The following is a 16525-nucleotide window of genomic DNA, read 5'->3' as shown; positions in this document are numbered from 1 at the left end:
GAAATGCCATTTTCTCCCAGCTCTGGAGGCCAAACATCTGGGTCAGGGTGTCAGCGGAGTTGTCCCTCTGGGCACATATTTTTTGGTTCTGTTTTGTTTTTCGTGTATTTTTGCTGGGTTCCAGGGCTTGGCATATGCCAGGCGAGCGCTCTGCCACTGAGCTACGCCCCCACCCCTTTTTAGTTTGAGACAGGGTCTCACTAAGTTGCTGAGGCTGGCCCCAAGCTCCTGGGCTCACGTGATTTTCCTACCTCAGTCTCCCAAGTAGCTGGGACGGTGACAGGCACACACACCACTGTGCCAAGCCATGGTTTTCTTGTTTTAAGAAACTTCCCCTTGTTAAGGATCAGCCTTTGGGTGGGGTCTCACCCTAATCCTCCAATTTAGCATCTCTGTAGGGCCCTGGTCCAACACAGGGCTCTGAGGCCCTGAGGACTAGGGCTTTAATATATGATCTTGTTTGGGGGACACACAGGAAGAGCCAGGAGAGGTGACCCCCCAAGCTTGTCAAACTCAGGTGCGGGCTGTGTGGAACCGAGGGAGTGCCCAGAGTCAGCGGCTCCTGTTTGGCTGGCCAGGGCCTGAGGGCCTCACGGAGCCTCCCTCCTGCTCCCTGCCCCTTCTTCACCCTTTCCCCCCTGGGAAGCCACCCAGCAGGACCTCATGCAGCTGGACCTCATGTGGAGAGGCTGCTCTGCACTGCCCGATTTTCCAGGCAAAGCCAGTCTCTAGGGTGCAGCCCCTACCCCTGGGGGTCAGCTGGAACAACCCTGCCCTGCTCCCAGCATGCCCTCCTGATGTGGGTCCCTTCTGCTCAGCGGGGAGGGGCTGGGCCTGGGTTTCCCGGTGCCCAGCTTCGTCCAGCTCCACCCCTGGGTCCCGAGGCTGGTCCCAAGGTGTGGGCAGAGCAGGGTCCTCCCCACAGCAGAGCGGGGCTTTTTCTCCACGGGGGTGACTAACCCTGTAGTCACTGCCGTGGGCACTGGGTTCTGAGCCACAGGCTGCCTTTTCCCCTTCTTTGGGCTCTGGGGACATTGTGGTCAAAGGCACGTGGCCAGGGGAGACCGCCCTGCTTGGCTCCGTGCATTCTAACCACATTCGTCCACTGTCAGATTTTGTAACTTCCTGCTGCCAGGCTTCTCCACAGGCAGCGGTGTCCTGTGGAGGCCCCGACCGGCCCCCTCGGCTCTCACAGCTTGAGCCTGTCCCCACACTGACCCAGGGAGTCCCCAGTGGGTATGTGAGGCCAGGTCAGGGTCACCGTTCCCATTGTCCAGAAGAGGAAACCGAGGCCCCTCTGGGTTGGGTGACCTAGAGCGAGCCTCAGCCAGCCACTTGTCTGTCTGTCTGTCAGGCTGTTGGCCCGGGCTGCTCTCCTTCCTTTAGGGGTCGTTGGTGGCTGCCCGCATGTTGGGCCGCAGGGTCGAGTATTTGGGACGGGTTGTGTGGCCTGCCCAGCTGGAACTGTCCACTATCCAGGGCTGCGGGGAAGCATGCAGAGCCCGTCCAGCCGCAGGAGAGGAACACAGGCACGCGGCTACAGACCCTGGAGCTGCTCTGGGTGGCTCCCCTGGGAGAGGGTGGCTCCTAGTCCTGCCTCTCCTGTCCTGGTGATGCTGAGCTGGTGGCTTGACCTCAGAGCCAGCCCGACTTTTTCTGTGACATAGACCTAGTGGCCGGGGCCTTGGGGATGAGGGTGCAGGGGCACCACTGGGCTGCTTGTCCTGTCATGACAGCTGCTGCCAGGGTGTCACGTGTCCCTCATGGCACACGTGCCATGTTGGGGGGGTTCTGGTCAGTTCTGGTGGAGACCACTGGTGACCTCTGTCCTCCTCTCTGGGCAGGGATCCCGGAGGACTCCAAGGTGGAGGGCCCTGCGTTCACGGATGCCATCCGCATGTACCGCCAGTCGAAGGAGCTGTATGGCACCTGGGAGATGCTGTGTGGGAACGAGGTGCAGGTGAGGACAGAGGCCTGTGGAAGTCACCCTGGGGCCAGGAGGGTGGGGCTGGAGCAGAGAGGGGGGCTCTGGGGACTGTAGGTTCAGAAAGAGACTCAGCTCAGAGTTGGACAAGTGGGGGCCGGTGAAGTGGGGGTATTGTTGTTTTATTTTTTTGAGACAAGTTCTCACAAGTTGCCCTGGCTGGCCTTGAACTCGCGATTCTCCTGCCTCAGCCTCCCAAATAGCTGGGATTACAGGTGTGCGCCACCGCGCCTGGCTGGGATACTTGTTATCTACTGATCACCTCCGTGGACTCGGTGTTGGGGTGCAGCTGTGAGCAGGAAGGATGCAGCCCCAGCCCTCGGGAGAAACTGGCATTCCACACACCCACGCACACACTTGCATGTTCAGGCAAAACGGGAAGGGAGAGCAGTATTCAAGGTGGGGGAGCAGCATGTGCAAAGGCCCAGAGGTGGGACCCCTGATCCTGAGGACCCTGCAGGGCACCCTGCAGACAGGTCCAACCAGTGGGGACGATGCTCAGGAGCTAGGGCAGTTGGTGGCATGGAGCAAAGCCAAGCCAGAGGCAGGGGCTGGAGTGGCCGAGAGGAAGCTGTGGCTGGGTGCTCCAGCCCTGCCCCGCCTTCTGCCTCTTGGTCCCAGATCCTGAGCAACCTGGTCATGGAGGAGCTGGGCCCCGAGCTGAAGGCAGAGCTCTCCCCGCGGCTGAGGGGAAAGCCCCAGGAGCGGCAGCGGCAGTGGATCCAGGTGGGTGGCCGGGACCCTGAGGCGGGGTGGGGACAGCAGCTGGCCTGTGCCCCCAGCCGGCGCTGACGCCCCCTGTGCCACAGATCTCCGACGCCGTGTACCGCATGGTGTACGAGCAGGCGGAGGCGCGCTTCCAGGGCGTGCTGTCCAAGCTGCAGCTGGCCCGGCCGGCCATGGAGGCCGTCATCCGCACCGACATGGACCAGATCATCACCTCCAAGGAGCACCTGGCCAGCAAGATCCGAGGTGGGCAGCCGGCCGTGCCGCGGCCACAGCCCGAAGGTGCTTGACCTCGGGCCTCCCCTGCCAACCACGGCTTCCTTCCTGCTGCATGATCCTGCGTCGCTCATGGATCGTCTGTGGCCCCTCCAGTCCCTCCAAGTCGTCATTTGGGGCAGTTATTTCTGTGAACCCAGGTCCTGAAGGCCGAGGGTTTTTTGTTTTTTTACCGTTTTTTTTTCTGGTACCGGGATTGAGCCCAGGGCTGCTTAGCCACTGAGCCACGTCCCTGGCCCTTTTTTGTATTTTATTTAGAAACAGGGTCGCTGAGACGCTAGGGCCGTCCAGAGCCCTCAGGGCCTAGCCTCCTGAGCTGCTGGGGTCCAGGCGTGCGCCACGTGCCTGGCAAAGGTTGGGATTTTCGTGCAGCCTTCGTCACCCTGGCTGACCCGGGTTTCTGTCCTGGCCCGTCAGCTGGCGTGGCTTCGCCTCTGTGACATTTACTCTCCAGAGCAGTTCAAGCTCCTCTCTGTCCCCAGGTGGGAGTCTGTTCCTGTCTGTCCCCAGCATGTCCACTGAGCGCTGTCAGTTCCCTGCAGGTCACCCTCCCCAGCTGCATTCGCAGGGTGCTGGATGAGACACCCAGAGTTGACATTAGCCAGCGGGGGGTGGTACCAAGTCCCCCCTGGGTGAAGATGCTCGGTCAGAGCGCCCTGGAGAGCCCTCGTCCCGGGGCCAGGCCGTGCTGCTGTCCGGGGCAGGTTGCCGGCTTTCTTTCTTTCTGATAAACCCGGATGGTTCCCAAATTTGGGTGTCGACTTTGCACAGGGCCATGCTGCTCTGTGCCCCTCCGGGTAGTATGTGTGCCCAGGAGCACTTGTTCTGTTTTTCTAGAGTCACCAGATCCCCCAAGATGGCCCTTCCCCTCTGCTGCAGTAGGCGAAGACCACCCGGGGCGCCGAGTCAGCGCTGCCGGCTCCCATCCCCAGGCCTCCTGTCCTCGCGTCCTCACTGCGTGGCCTTTTCCCTTATCAGCTCCTTGGCTGGAGCCCTGGAGCTTGTGGCCGCCACTAGTGGTTTTCTGTAAAGAGAACGCCCCTGGCTTCCGGGTTCGGGGACAGCTGGAGGCGCTCGAGTGTCCCCAGGGCGGGAGCCTCTGCTGACCAGCTCCCTGTGCCCGCAGCCTTCATCCTCCCCAAGGCCGAGGTGTGTGTCCGGAACCACGTCCAGCCCTACATCCCGTCCATACTGGAGGCCCTGATGGTGCCCACCAGCCAGGGCTTCACTGAGGTGCGCGACGTCTTCTTCAAGGAGGTCACCGACATGAACCTGAACGTCATCAACGAGGGCGGCATCGACAAGCTGGGCGAGGTGAGGCCTGGCTCTCCCAGGGGCTGGCCATGTGGCCCGGCGCGGGCTGCCCTCCTCTCAGGCTCAGTCTCTAGACACCGAGCTGCTGGAGACCAGGGGCGGGCCACCAGGACAAAGTTGTCACAGGTCCTGGTGGGGGCCAGCAGTTAGAGAGGGACACTGACCCCTGCCGGCAGCTCCTAAAGCAGGATGCGGCTGAAGCCGGGAAGGCCCCGCAGCTCCAGGTGTGAGCCACGCCAGAGCCAGATCCTCACCCTCCGCGCGCTGGCCACCTCGGCCGGCCCCAGGGCTCTGGTCTGGGCGGGCGTCTCCCTGGGTGTCTGGCTGCAGGAGTCCACGCCCCGGAGGTGCGGCCAGAGCCGGCCTGGTGTCCCGGCCGCATCCTCCACATCCCAAACGCGGGGGCCCGGGGATCATGATCAGGATTTGAGAACCAGAAAGGACCTTAGCTGGTAGAAAGCCCCTCTCAATTTTGGAGCTGAAGACTCTGAGGCTCAGAGAGGGTGAGCGACCGCCGAGGGTCACCCAGAAGGGGTGAGCCAGCCCGTGCGCTAGGCCCCGCCTCCTGGCCTTCAGCTCCTCCTCCTTCGTGCCCTGGGCGCGGGGTCGGCACCCCCAGGAGGCTGTTCCTGGCCCCGTGTCCCACACGCCCCGCCTCCCTGCAGTACATGGAGAAGCTGTCCCAGCTGGCCTACCACCCCCTGAAGATGCAGAGCTGCTACGAGAAGATGGAGCCGCTGCGGCTGGACGGGCTGCAGCAGCGTTTCGACGTGTCCAGCACCTCCGTGTTCAAGCAGAGAGCCCAGATCCACATGCGAGAGGTGGGCCCCCGGCTGCTGCCCCCAGCCCGGCCTGCACCCTGCCCACCGGCCCCCGGGCCCTGCTCGCCGCCGCTCCCTCCGCCTCTCCTCTCGGTCAGAGTGTCCTCCTGTGCTTGTGCCTCGGCGCCAGTCAGCTGGCTCCCCTTCCTCCGGGCAGCCCTCCTCGCTCCCCTCCCTCCCCCTGCTTCCTGCTCTCAGGGCAGGGACTGGCCCCAGGGCCCTTCTCCGTGGCAGGGGCAGGACAGTCCCAGTGAGCGCGCGGGCAGGCCCAGAGCTGGCAGGCCCGGGCGGGGGCTGGCTGAGGAGCCAGCGCCCTCAGGAAGGGGCTGAGGTCACTCTGGTGTGCCCGCAGCAAATGGACAACGCGGTGTACACCTTCGAGACCCTCCTGCACCAGGAGCTGGGGAAGGGGCCCACCAAGGAGGAGCTGTGCAAGTCCATCCAGAGGATCCTGGAGCGCGTGCTCAAGGTGAGCGCGCTGCTGCCCTGGGGGGCGCCCTGATGGCCGCGCGGGGGACTGCCCCCACCGGGCTGGCGGAGCCTCCCACCCAGAGCGCCCCCCACTCCTCCCTGCAGAAATACGACTACGACAGCAGCTCGGTGCGGAAGAGGTTCTTCCGCGAGGCGCTGCTGCAGGTCACCATCCCCTTCCTGCTCAAGAAGCTGGCACCCACCTGCAAGTCGGTGAGTCCCCGCCCAGCCTCGCCCGCCCCTCGCCCCTTGGCCGTCCTGACCCGTCTCTGCCCACCCGCCCGCAGGAGCTGCCTCGCTTCCAGGAGCTGATCTTCGAGGACTTCGCCAGGTTCATCCTGGTGGAGAACACGTACGAGGAGGTGGTGCTGCAGACGGTCGTGAAGGACATCCTGCAGGGTGAGCCCGGGCTCGACTAGGTGCAGGGAAAGGCTTGAGCCCCCGCCCTGGGTGGGCCTGCCCACTGGTAGCTGTGTGGCTCCAGGAGGGTAGCGCTTCCTCTCTGGGCCTCACGTGTCCCCTCTGGACCTCGGCTCTGCTGGGAGGGTCAGGGAGGACATGGTGGTTGCCAGCCAGGGTCCCAGCTCTGCTACTTCAGCCACCAGTGAGGCCTGGACTGAGTCACATCCCAGTCACAGACCCTGACAGAGGCTGAAGCCGGTCCCCTGTGGGCACGGGTCCCTGTGCTGAGCGTCTGTCGCTCCCCTTGTGTCCCCTAGCTGTGAAGGAGGCCGCGGTGCAGCGGAAGCACAACCTGTACCGGGACAGCATGGTCATGCACAACAGTGACCCCAACCTGCACCTGCTGGCCGAGGGCGCGCCCATCGACTGGGGGGAGGAGTACGGCGACAGTGGTGGTGACAGGGGCGAGGGCAGCTGCAGCCCTGGCTCCCCGGAAGCAGCCACGCTCTCGGAAAAGCGACGGCGTGCCAAGCAGGTGATGTCCGTGGTCCAGGACGAGGACACAGGGCTGCCTTTCCAGGCTGGCTCTGAGCCGCCGTCACCTGCGTCCCCGGACAGTGTCACCGAGGTCCGTAGCCTGCTGTCCCAGGGTCTGCGAGCTGAGAGCCCTCCACCAGAAAGTTCCCTGCTCAATGGAGACCCTGCCCAGGAGAGTCCCCAGCCCACGGCGGCTCCCAGGGCCTCCTCGCCACCCGCCTCACCTGCTCAGCATCTCCCACCTGGAAAGGCTGTGGACCTTGAGCCCCCCAAGCCCAGTGACCAGGAAACAGGGGAGCAGGTGTCCAGCCCCAGCGGCTGCCCCCGCATCCACACCACCACTGAGGACGGTCTGGGGATGCAGACGGAGTTCTAGGCTGGTTGCCCCTTCTGCTGGACACGGCACCCGGCCCCTCTCTCTGAGGCGCTGGGGAGGGCACCCCATCTGTGCCCTGTGGTGGAGGCGGGGCAGGGTGGTGTGGCACCGTGGGGTGGGGCCCACCTGAGTCACTTTTCTGGGTTCAGTCCCTTCTCCCTGCCTTCTCCCTGCGGGCTGATCTCAGACGCAAGTTCTGGTTTCGAGGATTTCTTCTGTGCTGGGGGCTGGACACTCTGGGAGCCCCTCCGCCCGCCCTCCTGCTCTTGCCGTCCTCCTGGGGAGAGGGAGACTGAGCGTCGGGTGCTGCACCACGGAGCCTGGGAAGCTGGTGAATGGCCCCGCATGGCACCTGGCCTGTGGCACTGGGTGTCGGGGGGAGGCGGAGCACTGAGGCCCTGCCTCTTGTCCTGTCCCCTCCTCAGCCTCCCTGCCAGGCCCCAGAGGCTAGTCCCAGGGTGGATGCAGACCTGGCCGGCCGGCTGCACTGAGGGAGGCGGAGGGGGCTCTTCAGGCCTGAGCAGGCGGGGGTGCTGGAGGAGGGGGAGGTGTCGGGGCTTCTCAGGGGAGAGGGGCTAGGGCCTGGGTGGAGGAGAAAGGCCTAGAATGTGCTGGTCTGTGGAGGGGAAGTGTCCCGAGGGGAGGAAGTAGGTGGCCTCTGGAAGAGGTTACAGTCACCTGAGCAAGAAGCCGAGATGGCAGAGTGAGGGCTGCTGGAGCCAGAGTGGGGGGCTCTGTAGCTCCCCATCCCTCCCAGGCCTTCCTGCTCCCCTGTGTCCCCACTCACTCAGAGGCAGGGCTCAGGGGCTGGATTGTGCCCACCGGAGCTGGAAGGGGCTCCCCAGGGACAGAGGGAGGGCTCCCGAGAACCCCCAGGATCTGGAGGCATCTGAGCTTGGCCTCATCCTAATCTCCAGGCCTCTCCCCCAGTGTCCCTGTGAATCACTGTGGGCTTAGCCGCTGTCCCTTCCATCTATTCCTGGTGTGAGGGGCAAGTCCCTCCCCAGGGTCTCCCCTGTCACTGTGAGGGGAGGGTGGGTGGGGCAGGAACTATCTCTGCCGTGTCCCTGGGTGGTCGTGTGTCCCCAGCCCTGCAGCCTCCATGCCCTGGACGTACTTCCCAGGGCAGGGGCCTTAGACCCCCAGGATGGCGCTCACAGGTGCTCAGGGACCCCCAGTCCCCAGCTCTAATCTTGGTCACGTCACTAACCTCTTCCGATCTCTCCTCTAGTGCCTTGGGGGTTTCGATCATTGTTCCCAGATATGGTATCAAAGATCCTATGCAAACTGTTATAAGCTTCGCTAATCAATAAACGCTTTATTTAAAGCCACTTCCCTGTGTGTTGCTGGTGCGGGGCGTGGGAGGGGGGACCTGGCTCCAGGGCCTGTGTCTAGGAGTCTCCTTGGGGCTGGGGCTGGGGCTGGGGCTCTGTGTCTCGGCTTCTGGACTCGTCACTTCACCGAGTAGCAGCAGGTCTCTGGTCTGTGTTCCAGTAGCCTCCCATTGATTGATAGAGGAGGAAACTGAGGCTCAGAGAGACACCTGTCCCGGCTCATGGAGCCCCTATCCTAGGGGACTGTCCTCATGGCAACTCAGGTGGCCTCAGCCAGACCTGTGCAGGGTGCTGCTCAGCAGCACTGGGTGACAGTAAGGCCCAGAGGGATGGCAGATGTGTTGAGGCCAGTCAGGGCCCGGGTGTCCACCCTAGGGACTGGCCCAGGCTCATGCCGGACACAAACGGCCACACCACCTCTTCAAGACCTGACCACGTGCCAGTGTTTGAGGAACACTTCTGTAGGCTGTGGGGGCCAGGAGACTCAGGGCAGCTCTAGGCCCAAAGGGGTGGGGCACCCTAGCTGAGATGACGCGCACAGGGACACCCGGGCCCTCTGCAGCCGGCAGGGTGGGGTGCTTCCTCTGTGGGTAAAACGTGTCCCTTTGGCAAAGGCGCCAGAAACGTGCAGTGGAGAAAAGAGCCTCTTCCACAGACGTGCTGGGACTCTGGAAATCCACAGGCACAAGGTGAGACTGGACCCCACCCTCACCGCAGGCCACCGGCATCAGACCCTGTCCTACCTGGAGGAAAAGCCACTCATCGTCATGTTGGCATAGGAACCAAATTCCTCCAGTGCCAGAAGTCAAATCGAGACTCAATAAATGGGATGGTATCAAACAAGAGTTTCTTCACAGCAAAGGAAACAAGAACATGAAGAGAGAGCCTACAAAGGGCAGAAAATCCTGCCACCCGCACCTCCGACAGCATCAGTCCCCAGGATGTGGCTCGGCGGTAGAGTGCTCACCTCGCATGTGTGGGACCCTGGGGTCGATCCTCAGCACCACATAAAATAAATGAGTGAAATGAGGTGTTGTGTCCAACTACAACTAAAAAATAATTAAAAAAAGAACTCAAAAAACTTAACTCCAAAAAACCCCACAAATAATCCTGATCAACAAAGGAACTGCACAGACACTACACAGAAGAAGAAATATGGTCGGTCAACAAATATTAAAAAATGTTCAACATCACTAGCAATTACTGAAATGCAAATTAAAACTACACTGACATTTCATCACACTCCAGTCACGATGGCAATTATCAAGCATACAAGTCACAATTAGCGTTTCGAGGAAGTGGGGATAAGGCACACCCGTACACCTGGTGGGACTGCAAGCTGGTGCAGTCACTCTGGAAAGAGCATGGAGAGTCCTCAGAAAACGTGGAACAGAACCACCACTTGACCCAATTATATCACTCCTCTGCATTTACCCAAAAGACTTAAAATCAGCCTACTATAGTGATGCGGCCACATCAATGTCTACAGCAGCTCAGTTCACAATAGCTAAGTTATGAAACCAACCTAGGTGCCCTTCAACAGATGAATGGATAAAGAACATGTGGTACATAGACACAAAGGAATACTACTCAGTCATAAAGAAGGATGAAATTATGGCATTTGCCAGTAAATGGATGGAGCTGGAGACTATCATGCCAATCCCCCAAAACCAAAGGCCAAGTGTTCTCTCTGACATGCAGATGCTGACCCACAATAGGTGGGGTGGGGGGGAATGGAGGTTCACCAGATTGGATGGGGGAGTGGGAGGAGGGAGAGGAGATGGGAATGGGAAAGACAGTAGAATGAATCGGACGTCACTTTCCTCCGTCCCTATATGGATACACGACCAGCGTAACGCCTCACCACGTACAGACACAAGAAAGGGAAGTTGAGCTCCATGGGTGTGCAATAGGTGACAATACAGTCCACGGTCACATGTAACTAAAAAAAAACAGAAAAAGTGAAAAACCAAAACCATGTCCCGATTGGGTGCCATGGGGGATGTTGGCTCCCTGGTCAGCCTGGCCTGGTGGCCTGGGGCTTAGGTCCCACCCTCTCTCAGTCAGCAGGGCTGGGATGCACATGGGGCCACAGGGTCAAAGGCCAGGGCTCAGCTGTGTGTCACTGCTGTCCTTACAAGTTTCTAACTCAAGCTCCTCGGCCAGAAGAGGGACAGAACACCTGTTCTCTGGCCCTCGTGAAGATTAGGGAGCCACAAACACGTCCTCCAGGTTACAAGTCTGAGGCTCGTCTGGGCAACTTAGACCTTGCCTCAACATAAAAAGAAGAAGGGCTGGGGGTAGCTCAGTGGTAGAGCCCTGGGCTCAGGCCCGAACGGCAAAGCCTCCAGAAAGTGGGCGGCTGCCTCGGCTTGGGGCCTCGCTCGGTCTCCTCTGGACCAAGCTGAAGCCAGGAGCCTGGGGGGCGGGGCGTCAGAAGTCCCCAGGAGAAGACAGGGAAGAGGCACCCAGCTCTCAGAGTCCTTGGAGAGCAGGACTCCCAGGGTGAAGTCGTTTACTCTGTCCTGTCCAGCACTGCAGGACGGATGGTCCCGGCGAGGCAGAGACACGGAGGCCAGGAGGTGCGGGGCTCTTCCCGCCACCCAGGCCCGGCTCCTCCCCAGCCCTCTCCGGTGCTGTACCTCAGGCGAGCACTCAGCGCCCCCTGGTGGCCACCAGCTGAAGCCGGCAGGGCACCGTCCACACCGGATGCAGGGGAAGCAGCGGGCCTGAAGCTGGCCAGGCTCGCTGGGTGAGGCCCAGGTGCCCTGAGCAGCTCAAAGCAAGGGTGGCCCTTGGCTCAAAAAATCTGCCAGGAAACACATAATAAAGGTGCACCTCTGCCTCGGGTCCAAGGGCGCACGGCTCTCAGGTTTCCATGATCCGTCAGCACCATGGTGCAGGTTTGGGAGTCAGGACGTCTGTGCTCAAAGCCAGCTCCACCAGGTCCCAGTCATATGTCCGGCACCACCCCTCAGCCTCTGCTCCCTTGTCTGGGGTAACACCAATGCGTGTTACCCCAACACGACCCACCCACTGAGCGTCCCCGATCATGGAGAGGGGCTGCTGCTGTCCCGGCTCTGGCTCCCCCCCCCCCCACGCAGCAGTGCCCTTCTCCCTTTCCTTTCAGCTGAGGTGCACCCGCTCCTGGACTCGTTCCCTGGTTGAGCTGCTCTTCTCCTGACCCAGTCCCCTCCCCTTCTGGGCTCCCAGGAGGTCCCACGGATGACATGGGCCAGGAGCTCACCGATAGGTTTATTGATGTTTCTGCTTTGGGTGGAGCTGTGCAGGGTGAGGAGCTACAGATGTGCAGCGTGGGTGGGGCATGCACAGGGAGCAGCAGAGGGGAGGCCCGCGACCCAGGCCTGCACGGCTCACCCCTCCCCAGGACATCCCCACTCCAGGCCAGGACAGCTGGCACGTCCCACAGGTGAGAATGGCAATCCCACAGGCGGATGGCCGGGAGGTGGAGATTTTCACCTTGGCCAGGGTGCTCATTCCCCAGGCCAGGTGGTGGCACAGCCACCTGTCCACTCCCTGGACCCTGTCCCCGTGCTACCAGGGCTGGTCCCCAGTAGAGCCATGCATGCCCCCTCTTCAGCGTTTGGACTAGCTCTGCCACGGGTTGGGAGTGCCTCCACCTGGCCCAACCCGCAGGCGGCTCACGGCTGGGGGCACACAGGTGGTGGAGAGAAGCCCAGGAGGGGACTCACCCCAGCGTGGGTGGCGCAGCGTTGAGGGGCACCCTGGGCCTGTGGTGGTGGAGGCGGTGCCGAGGGCCCTCAGCTGCTGTGGTAGATCCGGAGGCGCTGGGCAATCTCCTGGCGGCACAGTGGGCAGGTGCGCAGCGGCTGGCAGCACTGCTGGCAGCAGCAGACGTGGCCACAGGTGAGGAAGACCATCTGGGCCTGAGGGAAGAGCGGCCGTGTGGGTGGGGCCCTGCTGGGTTCTCTGGGATGGATGCCACTGAGTCCCAGCCCCTGGGACCTAACCTTTAATATCTGGTGCCATGGTCACCATAAGCTATTCAAATATCATAGAGATAAATGCCACAGGTCACAAAAACCTGGTTGTTACGTTTGCAGTTTTGTGTCTACTTCTCTATGTTTTGTAAATAACATGTGAAAGCCCAGAACCCACCCCCACCCCTTTCCTTAAATAAAGTTTCTTGGCCTCTGTCCGTGTGGCAGCTGTGTGGGGCCCTCTGCAGGACCATGGCTTGCTTAACCAGCCCCCGCTCCTGGGCACTGAGGTCCCTGGCGGTTCTTTTCAGTGTTGGGAGGGAGCCCAGCCTGTGCCGGGCAAACGCGCCACCGCTGAGCTCCCGCCCGTGTTTGCAGTCCTCGCGGTGCGTGTGCTTGGCCAGCCGGGCTCTGGTCCGTGAGCAAGAGTGCTGTGCCTGTCCCAGGCTCTGCCCTAGCATTTCTTGCTCAGAACACACCCTTAGGAGATGGCCATGGCTGTGCTCCAAAGCCTTCACAGCCGTCTGCCATCTGCAATGTTGAACTGGGCCGGAGAGCCGTGGTCCATTTGCACTATGCCACTCCCTGGCTACATTAATGACCAGGGGACTGTCACACTGCTAACAGAGCTGCTTTTATAAGTAGTATCCCCTGGTGGCGGCAAGTGAGAATTGATAGTTTATACACTTGTTTAATTTCCGAAGAAAGTGTTAATTCTGCAACAATTTTTAAAAGGTGATTTTTAAAGAGACTTGGCAGGGAAAATCCTGTTGTTGATATTTCATGACCTGGGAGAATTCCCTAATATATTTATTAAGTTGGGGAAAAAAAACCTTCTTATGAAAAAAAAAAGAAAAATGTTCAGAAAATAATGTTAGCATTACTCATATTTTGGTCACGGGACCATGGGTCATTTTTGTTTCCTTTTAGTTTCCAAAATGTCTAATGAATATAGTATACTTCTGTAACCACAGGAAACTGTTGGGAAATGACGCACAGGTCTGGAGGGGCTGAGGAGGACGGCTGTGGGCATGGGGCAGTGGGAGGCTAGGTCGGTCCGGCACCCTGGTGGCCCTGCCTGGTGGCCCCAGACTCACCTCGCGTTCCAGGCACACAACACACTCGGAGGCCTGCGGCTGCAGCTCAGCAGGGGGCGCTGATGGTCTCACTGGCTCAGGAGGCTCCTGGGGGTGTGTGGGGGACTCCAGGGACCCGAGGACCTCTCCCTTGGGTGGTTCCAGCTCTGGGGAGATGAGAGGGACAGGCTGAGCCAGGGGGTCATCCCAGGTGCTTCCAACCCCTAGGGGTGCCCCTGGCCCTGGCTGCCCACAAGTGTGTGACCTGGGGCGAGGATAGGGCTGTTGTGATCTCTGAGCTGGGGACAGGCTCCCCACCATGCCCTCTTATTGCTCCTCTCTGAGCCTCATCCCCTCTTTCCCCATCTGTGAAACAGGAGTGAGCTTCTGCCTGGCTACCTCATGACGCTACCAGGCATGGCCACTGTGCTTAACTCATAACTCAGCCACTCTGCAGCAGAGATGAGAAATCTGAGGCTCAGAGGGAACACCGCTTGCTGGGAGCCACAGTGCCACCTTGTGGTGGAGCGCAGAACAGAGGCCCTTGGTTAGGGGCTGAGCTTTGAACTACCAGGCTACCCAGGAGACTGCATGGGCTGCTGCCCATCAGGAGACACGAGAGGCCCCCAAAGCTGCTTCTCTGATCTTCCCCCCACCCTTGAACCAGCAGAGCTTCCAGCTGCCCACTCTGCCCCGAGCCAGCCCCTGCCAGGGCCAATCGGCCAGCCACTCATACGGTTGGGGCTCTGTTAGGAGAAGCCCTGGAGAAGGCCTGGGGTTGGTACCTGGCTGTATCCTGGCCTTGGCCAGCAGCTCCTGGACTCTCTGTAGGATCTCATGCTGCAGGCCAGCTTCTGAGACGCCAATCTGCGGCAGTTCAGAAAAGAGCAGACTGTGACTGGGGCTGAGCAGGAGCCTGCTCTGCTGGGTGGAGCTGCCCGCGAGGCCCCAGCCCATAGGGAGCCTCTGGTACCTTTGGTTGGAATGTGGCAGACCAGGCTCGGGGTCAGCATCAGGCAGTGCCCAGACAACTGTGAAGGTGACTGGCTCAGGTCTAGGGGCACTGATCAGTGTGGCAGGGGGAGAAACTGAGGCCCCAAAGGACACCAAGACTAGTAACAGCTACAGCTCATCAAATACTGTCCAGTGCTAGGGATTACACAAACGATGTCACTTGAATAACCAGGTGACAGGGAGAGAAGCCACAGTTGAGCCAAGCTGCAGAGAGGCAGCTGTGCCTGGCCACACAGTCCCTGGGCTCCCAGAGCCCAAGTGGCATGGCCCAGGACCCTTCAGTGCCATCTCGTCCTCTGTCTGCAGGAGAGACAGGACACAGAGTGGAAGAGAGCAGGGACTCGGGGCCAGACCACCTGAGGTCAAGCCCTAAGCTTGCTCAGGGGGCTCAGTTTCCCCATCTGAAGTTGCCAAGGATGGCGGCACCTGTCTCAGGGGCTACCGGGAGAGCGAGTCATCAAGTTCGGGTCTGCAGACTATCGGAGCCTTGCCTGGGAAATGCAAGCGTCCACCTGGAAGAGGGCAGCAGCCATCGGGGCATTCTATTGTAAGCAGCACGTGGGCTAACTGGACATACAGAGCTTGACTCACACCCAGAGCTTGACTGGGGCTCAGGCAGTGCTGTGGCCATGGCTGTGAAGCCAAGGGGCAGGCTAGGGGCTGGACCAGACCACCCCCAAGGACATGTGTTGACACTGCAGAGCACACATAGGCGGCTGGGGACAGATGAGGTAGGCATGAGGTCATCTGGACACAAGGAAGCCCTGGGCCATTTAAGCATGACTGGCCCTACCACACTGAATGAAAAGCAATCAGCCCTTGCCTCTGACCTCCTCAGGGGCCGCTGCACCCACCTTGGCCAGGTCCCCAGGGCTCATGCGGCTCAGCATGTCCAGTGAGATGCGGTGGTGGGCGAAGATGGGCAGGTAGTGCTCGGCAGAGAGCTGCACCAGCAGGGCCACCAGCTGGCGCTCCATGCCTTCCTCCTGCAAGACACACCCGAGCAAGGCCAGGGTGCCCACGTGGAGAGAGGGAGAGCCATTCCATCTGTCAACTTGAGGTAGTGAGCGACTTAAATGTCCACCGCAGTGGAACTGTTAAAATACACCAGGGTTCACTGCACACGGGACACCACGGAGCCTGGGGTGATGGGGCAGCACTGCGCGTGGGTGGGAGAGCTGTCTGTCACAGCTGCCAAAACCGAGGGTACTGGGCTTTTATTATGTATTTAAAAAGTGTGCGGGGCTGGGGCTTAGCAGTGGAGCACTCGCCTAGCACGTGCGAGGCCCTAGTTCGATCCTCAGCACCACATAAAAATAAGTAAATAAAGGTATTGTGTCCAACTACAACTAAAAAATAAATATGAAAAAGTGTGTGTGCGCCTGTGCGCGTGAGAGAGAGGAGGGAGAGGAGAGAGGAGGGAGAGACCTCGGTCTGTCCTGCCCCTGCGGGGCTCATGGTCTCTGCCTGCAGGACGGTGACGGGCACCCTGTTTTCTCCCTCTCCAGGGTGAATGGACTCTCACTCTCATTTCTGTTTCTAAAGGGTCCTGGCACACGAGCGTCACCAGAAAAATGAACTGAATTAAACTGGAGTGACCAGCAGCAGGGCAGGGCTGAGGCTCTGCGGCTCCTCTGGAAGGATCCCTGCTGGCCCCCAAACCAGAGGGCAGCGGTGTTCTTACCTGTAGCTTCAAGGACAAGGGCTTCTGGTTCAGAAGTCGCTGATACTGGATGAGCCAGTAATTTTCCTGCTTGGTTTCACTTTTGGCTTCTAACTCCGTCTGCCAAGAATGGAAACAGTCAATGTTAGTTACAAACCAGAAATAAAAACTAACACTGCCAGGTGTCGTGGCCCCTGCTTGTAATCTCAGCAACTTGGGAGGCCAAGACAGGAGGATCACAAGTTTGAGGCCAGTCTGGGCAACTTAAGGAGACCCCATCTCAAAATACAAAAAGGGCTGGGATGTGGCTCAGTGGTAGAGCACCCCTGGGCTCAATTCCCAGTACTGGAAAAAGAAGGAGCAGGGGTGGGGGTGGAGGTGAGGAGGAAGAAGAAGAAGAAGAAAAAAACAAAGTGTAATGACAAACACAGTTGTGAACTGCGTTCCTCTGGGCAGATGGTGGCACCTGGTAGTTCACAAAGGGCTGCCCCATCACTTGTCCCACCATTTAACCCACTGAAACCAAGAAGGCTGGAAGCCTTGCCTTTCCCAGCTGTGGCCAGGGATAA

The 16525-nt window shown here is 60.2% G+C and overlaps 2 protein-coding genes across 10 annotated transcripts in view; one reads left to right on the top strand and one right to left on the bottom strand.

Moving 5' to 3' along the window:
- Niban2 (niban apoptosis regulator 2) overlaps positions 1 to 8234 on the top strand; it is a 48199-nt gene extending 39965 nt beyond the window's left edge. The window contains exons 6-14 of the mRNA XM_027943953.2: positions 1845 to 1960; positions 2606 to 2710; positions 2794 to 2956; positions 4113 to 4300; positions 4966 to 5121; positions 5474 to 5590; positions 5698 to 5805; positions 5880 to 5991; positions 6312 to 8234. Coding sequence (XP_027799754.1) covers positions 1845 to 1960; positions 2606 to 2710; positions 2794 to 2956; positions 4113 to 4300; positions 4966 to 5121; positions 5474 to 5590; positions 5698 to 5805; positions 5880 to 5991; positions 6312 to 6907 — 1661 coding nt within the window. The 3' untranslated portion in view covers positions 6908 to 8234. The remainder of the gene's footprint in view (positions 1 to 1844; positions 1961 to 2605; positions 2711 to 2793; positions 2957 to 4112; positions 4301 to 4965; positions 5122 to 5473; positions 5591 to 5697; positions 5806 to 5879; positions 5992 to 6311) is intronic.
- Positions 8235 to 11477: 3243 nt separating this feature from the next.
- Lrsam1 (leucine rich repeat and sterile alpha motif containing 1) overlaps positions 11478 to 16525 on the bottom strand; it is a 36541-nt gene continuing 31493 nt past the window's right edge. For 8 of the 9 annotated variants that reach the window (XM_027943982.2, XM_071600984.1, XM_027943967.2 and 5 more), the window contains 5 exons: positions 15978 to 16076; positions 15148 to 15279; positions 14065 to 14146; positions 13301 to 13446; positions 11478 to 12149 (listed from right to left, as the gene is read on the bottom strand). In XM_027943982.2, coding sequence (XP_027799783.2) covers positions 12024 to 12149; positions 13301 to 13446; positions 14065 to 14146; positions 15148 to 15279; positions 15978 to 16076 — 585 coding nt within the window. In that variant the 3' untranslated portion in view covers positions 11478 to 12023. Of the gene's footprint in view, positions 12150 to 13300; positions 13447 to 14064; positions 14147 to 15147; positions 15348 to 15977; positions 16077 to 16525 lie in introns of those variants that run through there. The other variant, XM_027943998.2, reaches the window with a different exon arrangement.

Source organism: Marmota flaviventris, chromosome 13 (assembly GCF_047511675.1).
Source record: "Marmota flaviventris isolate mMarFla1 chromosome 13, mMarFla1.hap1, whole genome shotgun sequence".
NCBI classification, from domain to species: domain Eukaryota; kingdom Metazoa; phylum Chordata; class Mammalia; order Rodentia; family Sciuridae; genus Marmota; species Marmota flaviventris.
The sequence above is the reverse complement of the archived record's forward strand: the minus strand, read 5'-3'. Positions and strand labels throughout refer to the sequence as shown.